At 36.8% G+C, this 24,231-nt stretch overlaps 1 protein-coding gene across 1 annotated transcript in view; it reads left to right on the plus strand.

Annotated features, from left to right (window-relative positions):
• Positions 1-24,231, plus strand: part of LOC118906362 (WD repeat containing planar cell polarity effector) — a 409,302-nt gene that overhangs the window by 141,464 nt on the left and 243,607 nt on the right. Inside the window, exons 10-11 of the mRNA XM_036873828.1 lie at positions 2,152-2,343; positions 16,856-17,465. Of these exons, the coding sequence (XP_036729723.1) occupies positions 2,152-2,343; positions 16,856-17,465 (802 nt within the window). The remainder of the gene's footprint in view (positions 1-2,151; positions 2,344-16,855; positions 17,466-24,231) is intronic.

Consider the following 24,231-nt stretch of genomic DNA (forward strand, 5'->3'; position numbering starts at 1 on the left):
CCATCTTAGGTGTGGTGGATAATTTGGCAAAGTCTTCTCAGCTGAAGGATATTAGCTCCCGTTAATGAGAGCAGAGAGAAACTGTCAGGATGTCATCTTTTCTGATGAAAAGATGTGAAAAATAGACCGAGTATATGGGCCCTATACCTTGAGTAAGGGAGTTACTTATTTGTTTATTCATTCTGCCTTTAGCTTTGAGAAATTAAGCACTCCATGAGTACTCCATGTCATTTCTTTACATTAGAGAAGTAGCCTGCTTCCCTTTGGAAAACCCATGGATTTCATTTTCTGGTTCAGTATTTTAAATATAGTTATTTAAATACTTAGTAAAAACTGCCATTTGTCCATTGGAAGGATGTTTTAAGAAACTTACTCATTTCACTTGCCCTCTTGACCATCGTGATAGAACACTGATGCCATTAATACTCATAGCAAACATGAAATTTCAGATAACATGTATGATTTGCATTATGTGAGGATTGAAAGTGCCAGCTCTCATCTAGAAATTCTTAAGTAACGTGTTTACATGGCAGGTAGGACATCAAAATAATGTAGGTATATTTTTAAGGACTTAGCAATTCCATTGTGGTATTTCTCTTAAGAAGATAGCTAGTTAAAATAGTGATATTGAGAGCTTAAATATAAGAATTTGCACTTCAAAGCATAAAGTACATCTGTGTTGTCTGTCATTGCACATTTGGATTTTAAAACAAGGAAATAGTGTAGAGTACTATAATTCTGCTTTTCTTTACAGCTGTACCATAATTTAATTCTTTTAGATTGAAACAGTCTTGGCAAAGAAAAATGTAGGGGAAATATCCTGAAAGTGTTGACCTTTAACAAGTTTTCCTGTCTACATTTTAAAAATCCAATTCAGTTTATTTAACAGTGAAGGGACAGGGACAGTGCAAGGAGTTAAATGTTTACCATGAGAGAACAACATTGGTAATTACTTTGATTTCAGTTCCTTTTGATGTGCATTCAGAGGATGAAGAGGTCAATAATATTATGGGCATGCAAATAGAAAAGGGTTCCTTTTGACCATATTAAAAAAAAATGGCAGAGGATTATTAAAGCATTAACCTTGATTTAATGGGCTTGGTTGAGTGGTGAGATCACAATTTGGATGAGCCTGATTATTTACTAAATACAATACATAAATGCAACGGGTTCTTAACACCCATTGCACTCTGGCATTATCGCATTACTGCCATCCTTTGTTGCCTTGCAGACAGGAATATGAAAGCAATCTGTCATGTAGTGAGACTGGCTCCAGAAGCATTTCTCTGATAAGAAGACCCCCTGCCCTTTGCTAGTGTCTGGTCCAGTAGGCTTAGCCATGCGCTTAATCCCCAGAAAGTGGTTCGATTATTGCTGACCAGCAATGGCAAGATAGTTTTTTTTTTTTTTTTTTGGCTTCCAAGCTATCAACCTTCCATTAATTCCTTAAGCAGAAATACGGTGCAATCTATATTTCCTTGGCATGTGTCACCCAGATGGTGCCGTGCTTATGTTTTCAAATAACCATGTTCCAAAATAACATAGTTTGAATAATAAATTCTACAAATCCGTCCTAAGAAAGAAAAGCATAATTCTCAGAAGCTGCATAAACTTTTATGCAGCATGATGCTGTGACTTATCCCTTTATGCAGAATTTTTGTGTATATGTCTCATATATTCTTTAAAGTGATATTTGCCTCAAGTTGTTTTTCCTTTTATTGTTGTCAGTCATTCAGTCATTGTTAACATGTTATGTCTTAAACAGTAGTCAGACACTCTTGGTCAGCAGTACTGAACTTGTCATTTAATATAGCCGGTCTTAAATCCTGTGTGTAGGTCGATGCTGTCAAGCAACCATGACTGTACATTTTGGTATTGATTGGGATTGCTACGGCCAATTCCTCCCTAACTCACATTTCTCCTTTTCCTTTCCTCTGCTAAAAATGGGGAGAATTTTGAACATATGTCTTTTTTATATATGTGTCAAAAGAATTTGGTAAATTCTGACACCTCCTTAAGCACATGTTTAACATGCATATTTACTTGCATTTATCTACATTTACAGATGCTTTAATTTTTGCAATACTTTGAGGATTTTGCATTTTAAAAATGATCCTTGTCTGTTTTTTTTTTTTTTTTTTTAATCATTAGATTTCCTATTATGAAATCCCTGGCCCAGTAAACAGGACAACACAGCGTCGTCTAGCTATCAATTGTGTTCAAGATATAGTTGTTTGCTGGTGGCCACTGGTCAGTGATGATGCTTGGCCTTGGGCCCCCATTTCTTCTGAGAAAGACAGAGCCAATCTGCTGCTCCTGGGTTATGCTCAAGGAAGACTGGAGGTAAATCTAAAGCAAATATATACATTTTATTGAAGAGAAAATAAAATAGGATTATTAGTTTTCTATTCTGAAATAAGTGTGAATACTTTTTAAAACATACAATTTATTTTCCAAATATTCAACAAAGGAAATTACATATGAAATGGGATCCTTTAAAGTATCACATCTGGAGGATACACAGTTTCAGGACTTGTCTGAATAGCATAGTGATTAATATCACAAGCTTCTGGGTTCAAATCCTAGCTTTGCCACTACCTAGCTCTCTGTCCTTGAGCAGATTACTAACCTCTATGGTTTCATTATTTGAAAAATAAAGTTAACGAAGATAAATGAGTTAATACATGCATTTAGAGCAATAACTACATATATTAAACTCTCAATTACTATTGTGATTCTTGTCATTATCATTATTAGTACTGTCATTACTGTTTGCTCATGATTTCATGCCTATCGAAGCTATGTTATCAACCACCTTCTTTAAACTTCAGTTAGGTAGCAAACATTAGTCAAATGCCTATTTTCTGCAAGACTCTGTGGTGCCAAACCATGGCTGGGGCAAGGATTTGTAAGAAGGGCTTTAGAAGAGTGCCTTCTCAGTCTAGTTTCCTGCCTGGGACAGGAGCACCAAAAGGGTTAATCTAAGAGGTGCAGACAAGATCTTGCCCTATCTATTCCTGACAGTGGTTCCATCATCACTCATTATCACGAACCTATGGCTATTTTCACCTTGTATCAGTACTTTGAGTATGAAATTCTGTTTCTTTTTTAATGTAACTTAAAAAAAAGCAACCTCCTCCAACCTGTATTTTTTAATGTCTTGGCTTGGGTAAAATAGTATGTTCCTGTATTTTCTCTAAATCCATTATCTTTTAGGCTTTAATTTTTTTAATTTTTCAGAATTAGTATTCTGAGATATAATGAACAAGTACAAGTTTTCTCTATCCCTACCTACCTCTTCTGGTTTTATAAATTTACAGGCTATCTTTTAAGACCAAAGAGTCCTTTTTAACTAATTATTTTACCTTTTTCTGGAACTTTTCCAATTTGTTGTAGTAACTAATACCACTTGTAATGCTTCAGGTATGGATTTTGTGAGGATAAAGAAGTGCTTTATTCCTATTCAATTCCTGTTCATGCCCACCATTTTATTGATCTTGGGTCCAGAAGCTAACTGAATAAAAGACTTAATCAAAATGACTTAATATAATAAAGCCAACTAGAATTCTTTTAAATGCTCTGTTTTATAATAAAAGTAATAATAATATAAATCAGCCTTTAGTTTTACATTACACAAATTACCTTTATTTGAAATGAGTTTATTACCTGAAATTAGGACTGTTCAGAAAGGGTTTACGTATGGTCTATGTACTTCATCTCCTGGTGTCATCTAGTTTATGGACTTCAGAGTTGGATAAACCTCGGTTTGCCTGTTGGTTGGACCATATACTGTGTGACTTTAATCACATTTACTTCCTGTCAGCTTCTGCCTGCTTTTAACTAATACTATGTTCTTTGGCCTTGGGTAGATCACCTACCCTCTCTGACTGTAGTTTTCTAATTTTTTAAATGATGGATTTAAACCAGATAGGTCCTGGGCAGCTCAAAAAAGTGCACATCTGGATTCTGAAGCACAGATCTGATTTAGCCATTGCATGTTCAAACGCCTTCAGTAGATTTTGAAACTAAACTTAGCCTCGGCACTGAAAAGGTCCCCCTGACTGGCCCTGACTTACCTTTCCAATGTTATTTCTTTATACAAATCTATGTTCTAGCCAAATGGTTTACTCACTGCTTCTTTATTTCCCACCTCCTGTCTGTACAAATTACTGGTATTTCTACCTGAAAGGCCCTTCCCTCTCTCTTTTCACATCATTCATCAACTACTGAGCATGACCATGGAGTAAGCACTGTATTTCATGCCAGGGGATATAAACACAAAACAATCCCTGCCCGCAAGGATCTTAGTGTCTACCAATGAGAGACAAATATGAAAACGTGTGAGTGCACTAAAGTGTTAAATAATGCTGTGGATAGAGTATGTGTAAGCTGTAGAGGAGCCAGTGGGGACTGTTTCTACCTAGAGAGATAATAAGGGGGGAACTTTAAAGAGGATTTACAATTTGCTCAAGGTTGGTACACAATTTTACTTTTTTTACTATCCTTTATAAGTTTCATATCAAAGTTGTACTACCCCTATGGAGTGATTTGACTAGCTTTTCTCTTTTCTCCTCTCTGAACCAGTGCCAAAAGGAATTATATGATACTTGAATGTTTGGTAAAACTCATATAAAACTGCCTGGGTGTGCTGTCTTTCAAGGAAGGTAGATTTTTTATAATTGATTCCATTTTTCGAGGGTTGTTTGTTTTTCGGGAATTCTGTCTTTTCCTTGAGTCATTTTCCTTAATTTGTATTTTTGGAAAATTATCCATCTTATTTAAGTATTTGAATAGATTTTCATGAAGTTGTATATGATACTTGCACCTGATTTTTAATTGTTCACCACTGACTGCATAGCTAATTTTTTGATCATAATATATTAAGATATTATAATTCATTTTTTTTGTCAAGTAGCTTTTGTCTTGGATTTGGCTCTTTCAATCAGTCTATCAAAATTAAACTGTTAGAAAAATTTGTAAAGATTTCTTTTTCAGAACCTCACGTGAACTTCTATATGCAAAAGGTGAATGGCTTTTGGAAGAACTGTCTGGGGAAATAATTGTTCCTTTGTGTGTGTGTGAAGACATAATCTTTAATTGTGAATTGTAGCACATTTTTTAGGGTAACATTAACTAAAACCACTAGTCTATAAAAGTAATATTCAGGCATATGGCTTTAAGTATTTTTTCACTAGCGACCAATAGACTTCTTGAGCTAATCCTCGGAATAAGAGATACGATATACTCTTAAACCCTAAAATTCAGACTAAAAAAGTAGCAGCCTCATAGAGAAGAAATTTAATCTTTGCATCTATTAAATGATAGAACTTAAAAAAATAATTTCCCACCCAATTTCAATCAGAAAAGATAGTAAGCTTTTATTTGGACAGTAGCAAGATCCTAGAGTAGTGGTTCTTAGCCTTGGCAACACATTACAGTCACCTGCAGAGCTTTTACAAAGGAGCCCACCCAGACCAGTTATATCAGAATCTCCAGAGGGGGAGGAGGCATCAGTATTCTTTTACAGGTTCCCTAGGTGATTCTCATGTGCATCCAAGTTGAGAACCACTGCTTTACAGCAGACTGGAAAAAAATTTTTAAGCCATCTTTTTTGCATAACAGACCATGGAAAGGATAAAGCCCACATACTGAACCAAATGAGAGTGTTAACAGTAAATTCCAAGTAGAAAATTGGCTTACCAAGCAGCAAAAAAAAAAGAAAACAAAGGAAACATAGAAGTAAGCTCTCTGTGACTGAATTATCTGTCTTTCAGAGGAGGAACATTTCTTAATTTATTTTATGGATATTAGAAAACTGCTGGTCTAATTTCACACTGCAGAGCTCTAAACAACAGTACATATCTTAATTAGAAGCACAGAACAGAGAGATTTATGTAGTCTAGGGGAAACAAATTTGTTTTGAACAATATACGATAGTATGAAGAAAAAGAAATTTTTTATCAGTAAAATTCATTTAAAAATAGTTTTTAATGGTGTTTGTATGGATTATTGTACATAGCATGGTAGTCATTTATACTTAAATTCCTCACACTCTTTATACTTACATTTGGAAAAGGTGATTACCGTCATCATAGAACTATTTAATTCATTAGCTTTGTCAAAAATGTGGTGACAACACAACTTACTCTTTCCTGACCTTTGTATTCAAGCAGATGTTTTAGCTTTTCAGCTGTATGGATTTGATAATGCTTTCTGAGTATGGCAGTAATTTCAAGATATCTTACTCAGAAAAGGTCACTTGAATTTGTTTAACCAAATTAATCAAAAACACATAAGCAGAGCTATTAAACCTTAAAACCTGTTGTCAGGGCTAGGGAAATATAACCTCACAAAGGTAACTTTTTTCCCATAAAAATTAAAAACTAATTTTGCAGTGATTTAGAGGAACAGCCAACTGATGGGAAAGTCAAAATGTGACCAACTTTTAATACAGTATAATTTGATAAGAGAAGTATTCAGAAAGCATTATAAATGCATTCAACTGAAAAGCCAAAATATTTAAGAGACATCTCTTCCAAAGAAATGTATGAACTGTGTTAGCTTTCAACCAGATAACCAAGATTTTCTATTTTAGGGATGATTTTTTTTTTTTTTTTAAATCTCTTTATTATAAAGACACTAAGGAAAACCACAGAGACTAAATATATAGTTTAATGAGCTTTTACTAAGGAAACACCCCTGAACCACACTCAGGTCAAGAAATAGAACTTTGCCAGGCACCAGAAATAGCGCCACGTACTCTGTTTTGATCTCAACCCTTTCCTGGTGCCCCAAAGTAACCTCTATTGTGACTTTTACACATTTTCTCATATAGTTTTTATCACCTAAATGTGCATCCTGCAAAACTGTAGTTTAATATTATCTATTTAAAACATGTTAATGTGTCTTTTAACTCTCTTTTAATCTGCAAGTTCCCGCTCCATCCCTTTTTTTTTCATTAAAATTTATCTGTTGAAACTGCAGTGTCCCACAGTCTGGATTTTGTTGTCCCATCGTCATGGTGTGGTTCAACAAGTTTCTTTGTCTTTTGAAAATTCTGCAAGTTAGTAGTCAGTTTTGTCAAGACTGTGTGCAAAGGAGTGCTTTTTAATCAGAAGGCACATAATGTCAGGTTCTCTTTCTCTCTTTTGGTTGTCTCTCTTTTTTGATTTTAGCAGCTCTTGATGCTTAATGCCTAGATCCAGTAATTCATGACGGTTGCAAAATGGTGATATCTAATGATATTTTTTTTTATTAATTGCGATACTTTTATAATGAGACACTTCTACTCATCTCCTACTTATTTTCCCAGTGGCTGGATTCATATAGTATAATCAGGATAAGCATCTGTTTCTTTTATTTACTAGCTTTCAAGATTGAATTGGTTCCCTATCACTCCCTGAAGGTAACCAATTAGTTTTTGTTTTTTTAATAGCATTATTAATTCATGGATTTAAACATTCTTGACTTAATGGGTTTCATAAATTGTAATTTTTGTCCTTTTGAAAGCTCAGATTCTTAACTTTGGGCATTCTCCTCAAGTTGGCTCCTCTTCTTGTCATGACCTCAGTAGTCTCGGGTAGCTTCCCTCTGTCTGGTGTAACAATATGTCCATGCTTTCTTGTACATTTCCTGCTGCAAACCTGGAATTATCCGTTTCTTCAATAAGGTCTGGTTTCTGGATCACTGAAGAAATCAAAGAGCAAATCAAAAAATGAATGAGACATTTTTTGAGACAAATGAAAAAGAAAACACGATGATCTAAAACCTATGGGATGCAGCAAAAGCAGTTCTAAGAGGGGAATTTATAGCGATACAAGCTTACCGCAGGAAACCAGAAAGATCTCAAGTAAACAACCAAACTCTACTCCTAAAGCAAGTAGAGAAAGAACAAACAAAACCCAAAGTTAGTAGAAGGAAAGAAATCATAAAGGTTAGGGCAAAAATAAATGAAATAGAGACTAAAAAAAAAAAAAAAAATAGAAAAGATCAATGACACTAAAAGCTAGTTCTTTGAAACGATATGCAAAACTGATAAACCTTTAGACAGACTCATCAAGAAAAAAAGGGAGAGGGTCCAAATCAATGAAATCAGAAACGAAAAAGGAGAAGTTACAATAGACACCACAGAAACACAAAGGATCGTAAGAGACTACTATGAAGAACTACATGCCAATAAACTGGTACAGCCTAGAAGAAATGGACAAATTCTTAGAAAGGTACAATCTCTCAAGACTAAACCAGGAAGAAATAGAAAATATGAACAGACCAATTACCAGTACTGAAATTGAATCAGTAATTTAAAAACTCCCAACAAATAAAAGTATAGGACCAGATGGCTTCATAGGTGAGTTCTACCAAACATTTAGAGAAGAGTTAACATCTATCGTTCTGAAACTATTCTAAAATATTGCAGAGGACAGAACACTTCCAAACCTTTTCTATGAGGCCACCATCACCCTGTTACCGAAACCAAAGATATCATGAAAAAAATTACAGGCCAGTATCACTGATGAACATAGATGCAAAAATCCTCAACAAAATACTAACGAACTGACTCCAACAATACATTAAAAGGATCATACACCTTGATCAAGTGGGATTTATCCCAGGGGTGCAAGGATTTTTCAATATTCACAAATCAATCAGTGTGATACACCACATTACCAAATTGAAGAATAAAAACAATATGATCATCTCAATAGATGCAGAAAAAGCTTTTGATAAAATTCAACATCTATTTATGATAAAAACTCTTCAGAAAATGGGTATGGAGGGAACATACCTTAGCGTAATAAGAGCTATATATGACAAACGCACAGCTAACATCCTACTCAATGGTGAAATTCTGAAAGCATTCCTTCTAAGATCAGGAACAAGACAAGGATGCCCACTCTGTCCACTTTTATTCAACATAGTTTTGGAAGTCCTAGCCACAGCAATCAGAGAAGAAAAAGAAATAAAAGGGATCCAAATTGGAAAAGAAGAAGTAAAACTGTCACTGTTTGCAGATGATACGATACTATACATAGAAAAATACTAAAGATGCTACCAGAAAACTAGTAGAGCTCACCAATGAATTTGGTAAACTTGCAGGATACAAAATTAATACACAGAAATCTCTTGCATTCCTATACACTAACAACAAAATATCAGAAGGAGAAATTAAGGAAGCAATACCATTTATCGTCACATCAAAAAAATAAAATACCTAGGAATAAACCTATCTAAGGAGGCAAAAAACCTGTATTCAGAAAACTTTAAGATACTGACGAAAGAAATCAAAGATGACACAAACAGATGGAGAGATATACCATGTTCTTGGATTGGAAGAATCAACATTGTCAAAATGACTGTAGTACCCAAAGTAATCTACAGTTTCAACACAATCCCTGTCAAATTACCAATAGCATTTTTCACAGAATTAGAACAAAAAATTTTTACAATTTGTATGGAAACACAAAAAAATACGAATAGCCAAAGCAATCTTGAGAAAGAAAAGCAGAGCTGGAGGAATCAGGCTCCCTGACTTCAGACTATACTACAAAGCTGCAGTAATCAAAACAGTATGGTGCTGGCACAAAAACAGACATATAGATCAATGGAACAGGATAGAACGTTCAGAGATAAGCCCACCCACCTATGGCCACCTAATCTATGACAAAGCAGGTAAGAATATACAATAGAGAAAAGAAAGTCTCTTCAGTAAGTGGTGCTAGGAAAACTAGACAGCTACATTGAAAAGAATGAAATTAGAACACTTTCTAACACCACACACACACACACACCTCAAAATGGACTAAAGTCCTAAATGTAAGACTGGACACTATAAAACTCTTAGAGAAAAACATAGGCAGAACACTCTTTGACATAAATCGCAGCAATATCCTTTTGGATCCACCTCCTACAGCAATGAATGTAAAAACAAAAATAAACAAGTGGCACCTAATTAAACTTAAAAGCTTTTGCACAGCAAAGGAAACCATTAAAAAAATGAAAAGACAACCAGCATACTGGGAGAAAATATTTGCACACAATGCTACCGGCAAGGGATTCATTTCCAAATTATACAAACAGCTCATTCATACAGTTTAATATCAAGAAAACAACCCAATCAAAAAATGAGCAGAAGACCTAAATAGATATTTCTCCAAAGAAGACATACAGATGGCCAATAGACACATGAAAAGATACTCAACATCACTAATTATTAGAGAAATGCAAATCAAAACTACAATGAGGTATGACCTTACACCAGTCAGAATGGCCATCATCAACAAATCTACAAACAATAAATGCTGGAGAGGGAGTGGAGAAAAGGGAACTCTCCTGCACTGTTGGTGGGAATATAAATTGATACAGCCACTATGGAGAATAGTATGGAGGTTCCTTAAAAAACCAGAGTTACCATATGATTTTGTAATCCTACTACCACTGAGTACATCCAGAGAAAACTAATTTGAAAAGGTACATGTACCCCAATGTTCACAACAGCACTGTGTTTACAATCGCTAAGACATGGAAGCTACCTAAGTGTCCATCGACAGATGAATGGATAAACAAGTTGTGGTATATATATATATATTTGTGTTTATATATATATAATGGAATATTATTCAGCCATAAAAAAGAATGAAACCATTTGCAACAATGTGGATAGACTCGGATAGACCTAGAGAATAGTGTGCTTAGTGGAATAAGTCAGACAGAGAAAGACAGTACTCTATATTAACACTTATATGTGGAATCTAATAAATAAAACAGATTAATATTACAAAACAGAAGCAGACTCACAGATACAGAGAACAAACCAGTGGTTACCAGTGAGGAGAGGGATGGGGGAGGGGCAAAATAGGAGTAGGGTATTAAGAGATAGGGAAATGCAGCTATTATTTTGTAATAACTTTAAATGGAGTCTAATCTATAAAAATATTGAATCACAAATATAATATTGTTAATCAACTATACTTCAATAAATATATAGTGTTACCTTTCTTTTTTTAATCAGAATTTGGTATTAAATCTGACCTTTGCTAGCTTTTTAGAGATATCAGGGATTGGCAGTGGAGGAGAAGGCGTATAAGGGGTCCATGGTCTTACTTCCCTTTTAACCCCTTTCTCTTGGTGAAACTACAGAGCCTATTGGGAAGAGTCTTACAGACGTTTGGAACTGAGGAAGCCTGGGACCCTTCTCCCTGCACCTTGGGGCTAACCTGTTCTATGCCAAGACTGCTGTCTTGCTTGGCCCCTCCTTTTAGGCTGTCTCTGTGTGAGTTCAGGTCCTATTCAGTGTCACCTGGCCTCCCAGTTTTCTGCCCTATGGCTTCCTTTACAAATCTCTAAGCTTTCTGAAAGTATGATAATTCAACCACCATTATAGTGTGAGGTTTTTTTTTAAATTTATATATTTTTTAAAAAAGCTCTTACCAGCATAGTTTTTGGCTAGCTGCCTACACAGCATACACAAAAAAGTGTAAAATAGATGAGACAGTTTATTTTTTTAAGCTTATAGTCAAAATGATGACATATGATCAAAAATTAGAAGTAAATAAAAGGCCAAACGAATGTCACACATTGGCCAAGTTGGAGTGGGGAAGGGGGTATGGAAGTGAGATCAAAGGAAGGAAGGATGCTGCCCAACTGGAAGAAATTCAGAAACTGAAATAGCATTTGGTCTAATTCTTCAAGAGTGAGTATTGTTGGTAGGAAATACTGAGTCTGTGTGGGTGAAGAGTGTGGATTTCAAGTAAATCAGCGATCCGCAACCTTTTTGGCACAAGGGACTGGTTTCATGGAAGACAATATTTCCATGGACCAGATGGGACGGTGGGTGGTGGGATGGTTTCAGGATGATTCAAGTGCATTGCATTTATTGTGCACTTAATTTCTATTATTATTACATTGTAGTATATAATGAAATAATTATACAACTCACCATAATGCAGAATTAGTGGGAGCCCTGAGCTTGTTTTCCTGCAACTAGATGGTCCCATCTGGGGGTGATGGGAGACAGTGACACCCGAAGTGTATTGCTTATGTCCAGTCTACTCCGTAATCTCGTTTTGGTTGCTGTCACTGCAGAAAACCCTGCTTCACAAAGACAGGATGTTAGAAATGGAAGCAGGCTTTTCAGTGCTTTTGTGGCAATCTCAGGATATTCCGCCTTGGCTTTAATCCAGAACGTATGGAGATTTGAAGTTGTCTCAAACATACTTTTAAGGCCGCCATCATTTGCGATCTCAAGTAGTTGATCCTCTTCTAGCACGGACAAGGTCAGTTCACCTGGCTTATTCACAGATGGGTCAAGGATCCATTCCTTCCCAGTTCGGGGGTTTTGTGTGGTTGGGAACTAATGCTCAACTCTTTTGAAAGCTGAGATAGGTGATCATGCACCAGCTGGGAGAAGGAAGGCCCTGGGCTCCGTCTCTATCCAAATCTCTGCTAATGCTTGAAACATGTCAAAAATCCCAATGTTCACTCGTCCCCCCCCCCCCCCATAAATCCAGTTTGGCTTTGAATGCAGCCACTTTATCTGCCGACTTGAACACAGTTGTCGTTCTCCCCTGAAGTGACAGATTGAGTTTGTTGAGCAGGTTGAATATGTCACACAAGTAAGCAAGTTTTGCGACCCATTCTGTGTCACTAAAATGTGCTGCCAGTGGTGACTCTTATTCTAAAAGAAATCTCTGGAGCGGCTCTCATAACTCAGAAACTGTGGCCAGTGATCTACCTTTAGAAAGCCATCTCACTTCTGTGTATAAGAGAAGACGTGTGTGCTCTGCATCCATCTCCTCACAGAGCTGCATGAACAGACGTGGGTTAAGGGCATGTACTTTAATGTGGTTGATAATTTTAATCACATCCTGCAAAACGTTATTAAATTCGGATGACATTTTCCGGCTAGCCAGCATTTCTCTATGGATGACACAGTGCGTAGACTCACATTCAGAAGCGACCTCTTTGACCCGAGTAGTGAAACCAGAAAGCTGTCCAGTCATGGCAGCCGCTCCGTCCGTGCATATACCAACACAAAATGACCAATTCAGTTTTCCTGATATGTAATCATTCAAAGACTTGAATAGTTCTGCCGCTGTGGTGTTGGTTGGCAACAAAAGTGCACATAACATATCCTCATGCACATCCTCCTGAAAAATATATTGCACAAAAACAAGCATTGTTGCCTTGTTGTCAACATCGGTAGACTCGTCAACCTGGATTGCGTACCACGGTGACTCATTACTCCTCTCTAACAATTGCGCCTCGATATGCTCTGCTGTTTCATCAATTCACCTAGTTATGGTGCTAGCCAAAAGAAGAACACGTGCCACCTTTTGAACTGCAGCCTCTCCTAAAAGTTCACGACAGATGTCCTTAGCAGCAGGCAGGATCAACTCTTCACCGATAGTAAAGGGCTTCTTAGCTTTAGCAATGCAGTTAGCCACTAAGAATGATGCTCTCAGTGCAGACACATTTGATGAAGTGGTGGCCTTCAATAATTGCTTCTGTCCTTTGTGTTCACGTTTTTTCTTTTGAAAAGCTCCAAAGGCTTGTCTTTTAATGCAGGGTGCTTGGTCTCCATGTGGCGAAGCAGTTTTGAAGGTTTCATGGCTTTGTTGGATAGCCGGTTGCCACATACTATACAAAGCAGGCTTGGAGAATGTGAATCACCTGTTGCAATGAACCCATTAATTTAAGTAGGACTCTTGGTATTTTCTTTTAAATGCAGCTTTCTTTTTGTTGGCAGTCTTAGAGTCTTCTGCTGTCTCATCATTGGTCTTTCCTCCTTTTCAAAGAAGCTCTCCAGCGACATTTGTTTTTTTACTCATTTTGGCTAAGGTTAGCTTGTGGGCTTACCAAAACTGTGACTGAGACAAGTGCTCAGTACGGGAAAGAGGCGCGGACAGAAGTGGTAAATAAAATAATGGGCAGGCCATGCGCAGACTAAAATAAGTGTCGGATTCTGATTTAAAGCCTACCACCAGATGCAGCTGTACAATTGAAGTATATCAACTCACTTGCCACTATAAAGCCTGCCACCAGATGCAGCTTAATTATCACTTGCCACTCACTGATAGGGTTTTGATATGTGTCTGCAAGCAATTGATTTATTATGGTCTCTGCTAATGATAATCTGTATTTGCAACCTCTCCCCAGCGCTAGCATCACTGCCTCAGCTCCACCTCAGATCATCAGGCATTAGATTCTCATAAGGAGTGCGCTACCAAGATCCCTCACATGCGCAGTTCACAGTAGGGTTCACGCTCCTATGAGCATCTAATGCCTCTGCTGATCTGACAGGAGGCGGAGCTCAGGTGGTAATGGGAGCGTTGGGGAGCGGCTATAAATACAGATGAAGCTTCGCTTGCTCGCCTGCTGCTCACCTCCTGCTGTGCGGCCCGGATCCCTCACAGGCCACGGACTGGTACCGGCCTGTGGCCTGGGGGTTGGGGACCCCTGAGGTAAAGGACATGAGTGAAGTTGTTGAAAGATAAGCTGAGGCATAGTAAAAGTTTTCAGAGTTTGAGTAAATCAATTCTGGTGGGGCAGTGCCAAACTGGAAGTGGTTAGGAACATCCTACTGATATGAGGCAGGGAAAAGACTGACAGTGAAAGTGCAGAAGCAAAGAAAGGAAATTATTTGATTGGCTATAGTTTAAAGCCAAATTGGCTGTTGTAATGGTTGTCCTTAGTGTTTTGATTTTGTAACTTTGAGGCATTTACAGGTTTAGGTTTTGGTTTGCTTACAGAGGTTGCCATGGAATTAGGGCCTCATCAGTTGAACAGCCTCCTTGTTTAATTTAACAAGTTACAGAGCTGGGAAAATGCAGCTTTAGTTTGACCTCAGAGTAGAGTAATGAAGGGAGACTGTCGGAGATAACACTAGAATTTGCGAGTCAGATCTTGTCCCTCCTTATGGCTTCTCATCTTGTTTAGAGGAAAAGCCAAAGTCCTTATAATGGCCTACAAGCCACTTCACAGTCTTCTCCCTCCCCCAGTTCCCACTGTTTTCTTCCTTGCTCCCTTTTATCTAGCCATGTTGGTCTCTCGTTGTTCCTTCATCAGGCCAAGAGTGCTACCTTAGGATGTTTGCTTCCTCTGCCTGGAGCCTTCTTCTCCCAGGTGGCTGCATGGCTTACCCTTCACTTTTAGGTCAACTTTATCACAGAGGCCTGTCCTGACTTCTATTACCTCCCCTTCTCATTCCTGTTACCTTGCTTTATTTGTCTTCATAGTTCTTAGGAAGTACATATATAGGATCACTAACATCCTGTGTATGTTTGTTTGTGAATTGTTACTTTGTCTTCAGCCATTAGTGTGTATGTTCTCTGAGGGTGAGGACTTACTATTGTATCCCCAGCAATGCCAGGACCAGTTCCTGGCATGTAGCTCATACTCAACCATTTTTTAGACAAAAAAGAAAAACAAGAGCAGGAAAGTGAGTGTGAGGGAGGGAAGGGGTTGGATATGGATCCTATATTGTTTTGCATACCAGGCAGGGGAATAAAAATTTAATTTATTCGTTAGTGGTAGCTATTAAAGGGTTTGAACAGGGGAATGACAGCAAAAACATTTAGTTTAGGAAGGTCAGTTTGGTAATGATGTGTAGGATGGATTTTTTAAAAAATTCACATCAACCCCCTTTCTCTCCCCAAGTCAGTACCATGTAACATAGCTGTATGTGCTTTAAAAAAAGAAATTTTATTTTTTGAAATAGTTTGACTCTCAAGAAACTGCTAATATAATTGCCAAAATAGGCTAAAAGCAAATTCCCTTCCTGTACTTCTTCCCCTTGTTTGCCCCAATGATAGTATCTTCCATTACTGCAGTACACTGTCAAATCCTGGAACAAGACCTTGGTATAATACTATTAACTCAGGTACTGGCCTTAGTTGGATTTCATCGGATTTTACATGCACTTGTGTATGTGTGTGTGTGTGCGTGCGCGCATGCATAGTTCTGTGAAATTTTATCTCGTGTAGAAATGTGCTTTTTAATGTTTCTAAATCTAATTTTGAAGTTTTCGACAAAGTGTTAGAAAATATCTTTGATACCACTCTCCAGGTTCTTGGCCTCCCACATTTACATATGAATAAAGTGAATGGCCTGTTGTTTTATTTCTTTATTCTTCTGCTGAGGTGTTTCTTTGTAGCCTTTCCTTTCTGCACCAGAAATGCTTTTTAAATTTTGCCTCACCAGTATTGCAAATCATATTACCTACCAGGTCTTTTTTTTTTTTAATTTTAAAACTAGTGCATTACCTTCTTATTTCTTTCTATTGGTCATTTATCTACTTAACAACCCTTCATATCTTTTCTGACAGTAAAATATTTCTACAGGACTGTTAACAGGGTTCTAAAGTTTTTTCCTTTGCCTACCCTGCCCAACTAATTAGAAATATATTTCTGGTAAGTAATTTACCAATAATTTCAGAATTGGGAGGGGTAGTGGGTTGGAAGGAGACTGACTAAATTGTTTAAGTCCTTTATTCATCCTTTTAAAAATCAAGCTTCTAATGTCTAGATATTCTGCTAGCCATATTATTTTACTAAAAGCCCACTTCATTAGTTTTTATATATCATGGGAAGTATTTGTCTTTATGTTGTTTACAGACTTCCTAAAACAAAGTGTTTAAGTTAAAATTTTATAGCTTAATTTCTGCAGCTGTGCTAAATATGTGCTATATATATTTATATGTGTTCCATATGAGATGTACACATACCTGCTTATATGTTGCTGATATTTAAGGTGATAGTTGATGGTATTCAATAGGATTCTAGATTAATATGCAGGGCTATGCGTGACAGCGGAAGAAAAACCAAGGTCTATATGAACATACTTGATACATTTCTTACAGGTTCTGAGTTCTGTACGCACGGAATGGGATCCACTGGATGTTCGCTTTGGCACCAAACAGCCTTATCAGGTGTTGACAGTGGAGTGCTCCATCAGTGTAGACAAAGAGCCCATGGCTGACAGTTGCATCTATGAATGTGTTCGGCACAAAATCCAGTGTGTATCAGTCACCAGAATACCACTAAGATCGAAGGCCATTAGCTGTTGCAGGAATGTTACTGAAGACAAACTGATTCTGGGCTGTGAAGATTCTTCAGTAATTCTTTATGAAACTCACCGTAGAGTGACTGTCTTAGCTCAGGCTGAACTTCTGCCTTCATTAATAAGCTGCCACCCAAGTGGTGCCATTCTGCTAATTGGCAGTAACCAAGGGGAGCTGCAAATTTTTGATATGGCTCTTTCTCCTATTAACATCCAGCTTTTGGCTGAAGACCGCTCACCTAGGGAGACTCTACAATTCAAAAAATTCTTTGATGTTTCTAGCAGTCTTGTTCAAATGCAGTGGATAGCTCCGCAGGTTGTTTCTAAGAAGCCTGAAAGTGGGGACATCTATGATCTCCTCTTCCTCAAGTTTGACAGAGGACCTTTGGGTGTACTTCTGTTTAAACTTGGTAAGTCAAGGAAGTTGGTGAGTAAATAAATTAAGTTTTTTATGATGTTGACAATATAAGACAATAAAACTATTCTTGGAATGTAGATTTTCTGTTTGTCATTCCATCAATGTGCTTGCCTTTCAAACATTTCATATAGTTTCCTTAAGAAAGCTTTGTGGATGATTTTCTAAATGTCAAGGTACATTATATATTGAAGAATTTTGAAATTGCATTAATTTTCCATTGTGATGAATAAAAAGACTGAACTAGCCACATTTGATGCTTTCCAAAATAAACTGTCTATTAAAAAAATTCCTTAAGAAATAGTACACATGAGAATATATTAAAAGTATGTCCATTACAAAATTCTGTAATACTTTTCTATTAAAATTATTTTAGATTATAAGTGTCCATTTCTTCCCAGATTGGAAATGTGTAAAGCAAGTGTTTTAAAAAAGAGAAAGGAAATATTTAGTTAGAATTTGCTAAGATTTTAGATAAAAATATTCAAAAGGATTTATCAATATTTGGAAAAATGTGCATTAATGTATCCCATTTCAACCAGGAAGCTTTAAAGCAGAATTTTATTATTGTGATTTTTTTGCCTTTTGTAGTTTTGCATTACTGGCTATGTCCTGAAATACATGATATCCTTTAGGCAGTTTTTTTTTTTTTTGGAGTGGGGTATTTATTTTTATTTTTTCGGCTGTACGTGGGCTTTCTCTAGTTGTGGAGAGCGGGGAGCTGCTCTTTGTTGCAGTGCACAGGCTTCTCACTGCGGTGGCTTCTCTTATTGTGGAGCATGGGCTCGGTAGTTGTGGCTCGCAGGCTCTAGAGTGCAGGCTCAGTAGTTGTGGTGCACAAGCTTAGTTGCTCCACGGCATGTGGATCTCCTGGACTAGGGTCGAACCCGTGTCCCCTGCATTGGCAGGTGGATTCTTACCACTGCACCACCAGGGAAGTCCTTTAGGCAGTTTTGTATAATTTAACATTCTTGAAAGAACCTCACTTAGGTTTTAAAAAACAGATTTCAATTAATGCACATCACCGCACTTGAAAACATAGAAAAGTAATACATTTTAAAACCCCTTACAAGATTTGGCTCTGTGGTACAAAGTTAAGTTTTTAAAGACATTGTAGTGTTTGTTAAATAGCTGTCAGTTTACTTTGTTTTTTTATGGATCTACTTGCCTCTGAAATTGAACACATGAAATAAATCTAATAAAAATGACTTGACTAACTTGAAAGATATCAGGGATATAATGTGAGGGCTATGTTCTTTCCACATATTAAAAATGCAACTAAATCCATTCATAATGTCAGTATTGTCCAAGAAAAATATGTTTGGAATCTCATTTATTATGAGATAATCCAGTTCTACTTTGCCCATCTACACGTTTAACAGTGGTATGTCTCTATACTCATCACTTATTAAAGTGGATGTTAGATGTTTTGCATATCTGTTAAAACTCCCTCCCCCCCCCCACCTTTCTCTCTCTCTCTCTCTCTCAATAACCCAAGTTACCTGTCAAACAGAAGGCTGTCTTCTGACGTACACCTAGCCTTTCTTCAGCCCTGCCTTGTGGGCCTACTCACAACAGCTTTGCAAAAAGCACAGCTTTCTCTTCCTATCTCTAGCACATTTGCCTTCTTACTAAAGTAAACAGGCTCTCAGTGTAGGGATTTAGAGGGCTTCCTGCTAATTGCCAGCTTGTAAACTTAATTGGACTATCTCCCTGGGCACTGTTCCTAAATCAATTGGCAATGAGTTTGGCTGTCACCTCTTTTTCCCAAGTAGGTCTCTTGGAAGAGAATTATCCAATAGAAGTCAAGCATTCAAATGAAAAGGTGATAACTTCTGCAACTGACATTTATCATTTAAATTTTATTTTCAATATGACTGAAGTTTTATAGAATAGGGAAATTTTACAGTTTACAGGCTCTTTAAAGGATCTAAAGATGGAGTTTCCCAGGATTTTTGAAAATGTATTATAAGATTAATGTTTATTATAGATTATTTTTCCTAGGAAGAGTAGATTCCTTGAAACAGTAGATTCCAGCTAACGGATCTTTTTTTTTTTTTTAAAGAAAACCCTGTTTAAAGAACAGATTTTCTTAGGATCTGCTACTAAATACATCCAGAAATTTTAATATACTTCTTGAATTAACACAGTGCTGATTCTGGGCATCCATGTGGAATTTTCATGTATAATTCAAGTTACTGCATATATAAACAGGTAGTTGCCTGTGCAGTTTCCCCACTAGGGAGCATTTATGAGATGTTTTTCATATGCTTGTTATGCAAGCCTTAGGAAATTTTGACATGAAAGGTGTAGCTTACAATGTAAGAAGCTGAGATAGATCATAGTTTAAAATAGAATGCTGTCATATGTAAACGTGTCAGTGGCTACTGCCAAGATGCTAAGATTTTTGGAATTTGACTCTTAGAATAGGTCAGTTAGTGTCATGTTGAAAGAAAACTCTGTTGCAAGGCTAGGGCTTCCATTCTAAATCCTTATAATTATCGCACAAATGCACTGTGGTTAAAAGGCCATCACCACTGTTGCAAGAATGCGAAAAACATGTCTTCCTCAGGAGGGAGCTAGAAGTGTCGTCCTCCTTTGTGGAAGCAATGTGTAAAAAGAATTTCTTTACCTGACAGTCATTATTCATATTTCCATATACATATACTGGGATTAAGAGGAGTCCCTAATTAGATTACTGAGATATTAAAGCTTTTCCATTCTCATCAGTGCCTTTTCCAGCCTTCACTGCTGTCTTTAAACTCACATGATCAGCTCCTTGCCCTCTCAACAGAGAATCTCACCTTTTAATTGGCACTTCATTAACTTTATCTGCTCCTCACCACCCACCCAACGACTTACCTACATGTACATAAATCTTTTCAGTTTCAATTCAGTGGAAAAGGAGCCTTCCTCTTGTCTAAGACTAGTTCCACCACTGGTTCCACTCTGGATCCCATAACATTCCCTTTGATACCTTTACTCTGTCACCTTCCCCACTCTCCCCATGAATTTTGCTACATCATCAGGTACAGGCCCAAGCCACACCATGAAACAAAGAAACATACATACATCTCTTCTTTAAACTTGTTTCCCCTCTGTTATTAATCAAATGTTCACCTTCCTTTCATAGTCAAACTCATTGAAATAGTAGTGAACACTGAATTTCTCTGCTTCTTTACCTCCCATTCACCCCTCACAGCACCACCTTCTGGCTCTTTTCTTCAGTGTTCTCCTGGAACTGCTCTTGGAAAGGTCACTAGTGACGTCCTACTTGATACACATATTTCTCTTATGTTACTTGATGACTTTTCAGCATTTGATGGTTGCTGACCACTTTCACCATCATAGAACTCTCATCATACTTGCTTCTATGACTCCAGATGCAACTTTTCGTCACTTTTTTATGCTCTTCTTCTGCCTCCTCATGAAAATATTGAGGCTCTCTAAGGTTCCATTTTTAGCTCTCCTCCCATTTTATACAGATTGAGAGTTTATTTTTGATTTTGGTATCCTATCTCTAACTTCAGCCCAGACCACTCCTCACTCCACATCCACATATTAACCTGGCTTGCTGGATACCTGCCCCTGAATGTACGCAGGTATACAGATTTATTATGTGCAGATATGAAGTCATAATCTTTTTCCCTGCTTCTCCTCCTATATTCTCCAATTTGAGGGATGGTACAGTTATTTAGACAGACAGAATCCCAAGTCAGAAGTTATCCTAGAATCCTCCCTCACCCCTGATGCCATATCCAGTCAGCGACCAAATCCCATCAATTCTGCCTTTCTAAATACGTACTGTCAAAAACATCTCATTCTATTTATCCTTGCTGTCATTACCTTAATCTAGATCTTTGCTATTTTACCATGATCAAGCAGTGGCCCTCTATCTGTAATCTTCTGTCTTCCAGTCTTCCCAACCCACTGCTCAATTAATCCCCTGAACTGCCACCAGAGTGCAGATTTGGTCATGGATTCTACAGCCTGAAATCCTTCAGTGGTTAATAAGCCTGTCTGCCTCTCTGGCTTCATCTCCCCAGCTGTGCTTCCCTAGTAGCTCCCCAATCACAGCATGTGCTCTCACACTCCTCCTTTCCATAGTGGTGTTGAGTATTCCATCTACCTGGAGTGCTCCCACAGTGCTTCATCACACCTACAAAGTTAGGAAAAGGTTAAAAGTTCAAATGATGATATTAAACAAATAATTAAAGCTAACTTCTTCCCTCTCATAGGATTTTGAAAATCACAGGCAATGTGTGTGCTTGTGTGTGTTTGTCACTCTATCTAAAAAACAAGTAGTCTGATTTTTCTCATAGAACTTTTGTAAGAAGTATGTGTTCTTTAAAAGAGTTATTTTTAATGAGTTATTTAAATTTTACTTTACCCAAGTGGTAATTGGTGGTAATTTATTGCTGGAAGGATATGTCAAATACTTTACTAGATACCTAGTCATCTTAAAACTAGATCTTATATCATTTTAGATGGATTGCTGTTCCAGACGGCATTCTGCTTTCTAGAGTGATGATAGATTTTTAGATCAAGTTTATTGAGGTATAATTTACATAAAATTAATTGTACCTGTTTTAAAAATACATAGGTCAATGAGTTTTGGCAAATATGTATATCCTCATGATTACCACCACAATCAAGATGTAAAACATTTCCCTCACCCTCAAAATTCTCTCAACCCCTTTGCAGTCAATCCCTGCCTCCCTCAAAGCTAAAGTGCATTGGTCTGCTGTCTGTTATTACAGATTAGATCTGCTTTTTCTAGAATTTCATAGAAATATACTCAAAAAATAGGTCCTCTTTTGTGTCTTGCTACTTTCACTCAGTAAGTATGGAAGAGTCTGTGAGACTCTTCCATGTGTATCTGTAAATTTTCACTTACATTACTGAGTAGTATTCTATTATACAGATAAATCACAATTTGTGTATCTTTTTCACATGTGGATGGACATTTGGGTTGTTTCCAAATTTAAGCCAATATCATTGAAAATGCTATATGTACTTTCTTGTACTAGTCTTTGTGTGGAGATCTATTTTAATTTCTCTTGGGAAGAACCTACGAGTAGAATGGCTGGGCCATATGCTAAGTTTACGATTAACTTAAGAAGAAACTATTTTGGAGTTCCAGTTACTCCACATCCTCACCAAAACTTGGCATTAATGGTCTTTTTAATTTTAGCCATTGTAGTAGGTGTATAGTGGTGTTAGTTGGCATTTCCCTGATGAGCCTTTGGAGCTGGGCATCTTTTATGTGCTCATTTGCCATATATCTTCTCTGATGAAGTATATCTTCAAATCTTTTGTCCAAGTTTAATTGGATTGTTTATTTATTATTGAGTTGTAAGAGTTTTTATATATTCTGAACAAAAGTCCTTTGTAGGATGATAGTATTGTGAATATTTTCTTCCATCCTGTAATTTATCTTTTCATTTTCTTAACAGTTTTTTAGGTAGCAGAAGTTTTAGTTTTGATGAAAGCCAGTTCTTGGACTTTTTAATTTTATGGCTTATGCTTTTTATGTCCTATCAAAGAAGTTTTTGTCGAACCCTTTTTTCTTCTAGAAATTTTATGGTTTTAGCTCTTACAATTAGGTTTATTGTCTAATACAAGTAATTTTTTGTGTATGGTGTGAGGCATGAGTTGAAATTAATTTTTTAATATGAATATTCAGTTGTTCCAGCAGCAACTGTTGGAAAGACTGTCCTTCCTCCATTGAATTCCCTTGATCATATGTGTGTGTGTATCTGTGAAGACTCTCTTCTCGTCCACTGATCTATATGTATATACTTTAGCGAGTACTACACTGTCTTAATTACTGTGGCTTTACAGTAAGTCTTGAAGCCAGGACTATTAGTCCTCCAACTTTGTTCTTTTTTTTTTTTTTTTTTTTGATGTGGACCATTTTTAAAGTCTTTATTGCATTTGTTACAATATTGCTTCTGTTTTATGTTTTGGTTTTTTGGCCACGAGGCATGTGGGATCTTAGCTCCCCGACCAGGGATTGAACCCGCACCCCCTGCACTGGAAGGTGAAGTCTCAACCACTGGACCACCAGGGAAGTCTCTGTTCTTCTTTTCAAAATTGTTTTGGCTACTCTAGATGTTTTGAATTTCTGTGTAAGTTTTAAAACTGACTTGTCAATTTCTACAAAAACACCTGGTGAGATTTTGATTGAGACTACATTGAATCTATAGATCAATATGGGATGGAATGACAATTTAACAATATTGAGTCTCCCAATTTATGAACACAACATCTCTATTTATTCAGGTCTTCTTTAATTTCTCTCAGCAGTGTTTTATAGTTTAAAGTGTAAAGATCTTGTACATAGTTTGTTCATGTTTTTGGATGCTATTGTAATTAGTATTTTTAATTACAACTTTTAATTGTTCATTGGGGTTATATAAAAATAAAATTTTAAAATATTGACCATGTATCCTGCAACCCTGGTAAACTCATTTCTTAGTTGTAGTAACATTTTATTGTAGATTACTTAGGATTTTCTACATAGATGACTATGACAACTTCAGTTAAAAACAAGTTTTATATATTCTTATCCAACGTGTATGCCTTTTATTTTGTTTTCTTCCCTATTTTACTAGCTAGGATGGAACAATATTAAATAGAAGTGGCAAGGGAAGATATCCTTGCTTTGTTTCCAATCTTAGGTGGATAGCATTTAATCTTTCACTGTATGTATGATGTTATCGAGGTTGAGGAAGTCCCCTTCCATTCCTAGTCTGCTG

The sequence above is a fragment of the Balaenoptera musculus genome, chromosome 13 (assembly GCF_009873245.2).
Source record: "Balaenoptera musculus isolate JJ_BM4_2016_0621 chromosome 13, mBalMus1.pri.v3, whole genome shotgun sequence".
Classification (NCBI taxonomy): Eukaryota; Metazoa; Chordata; class Mammalia; order Artiodactyla; family Balaenopteridae; genus Balaenoptera; species Balaenoptera musculus.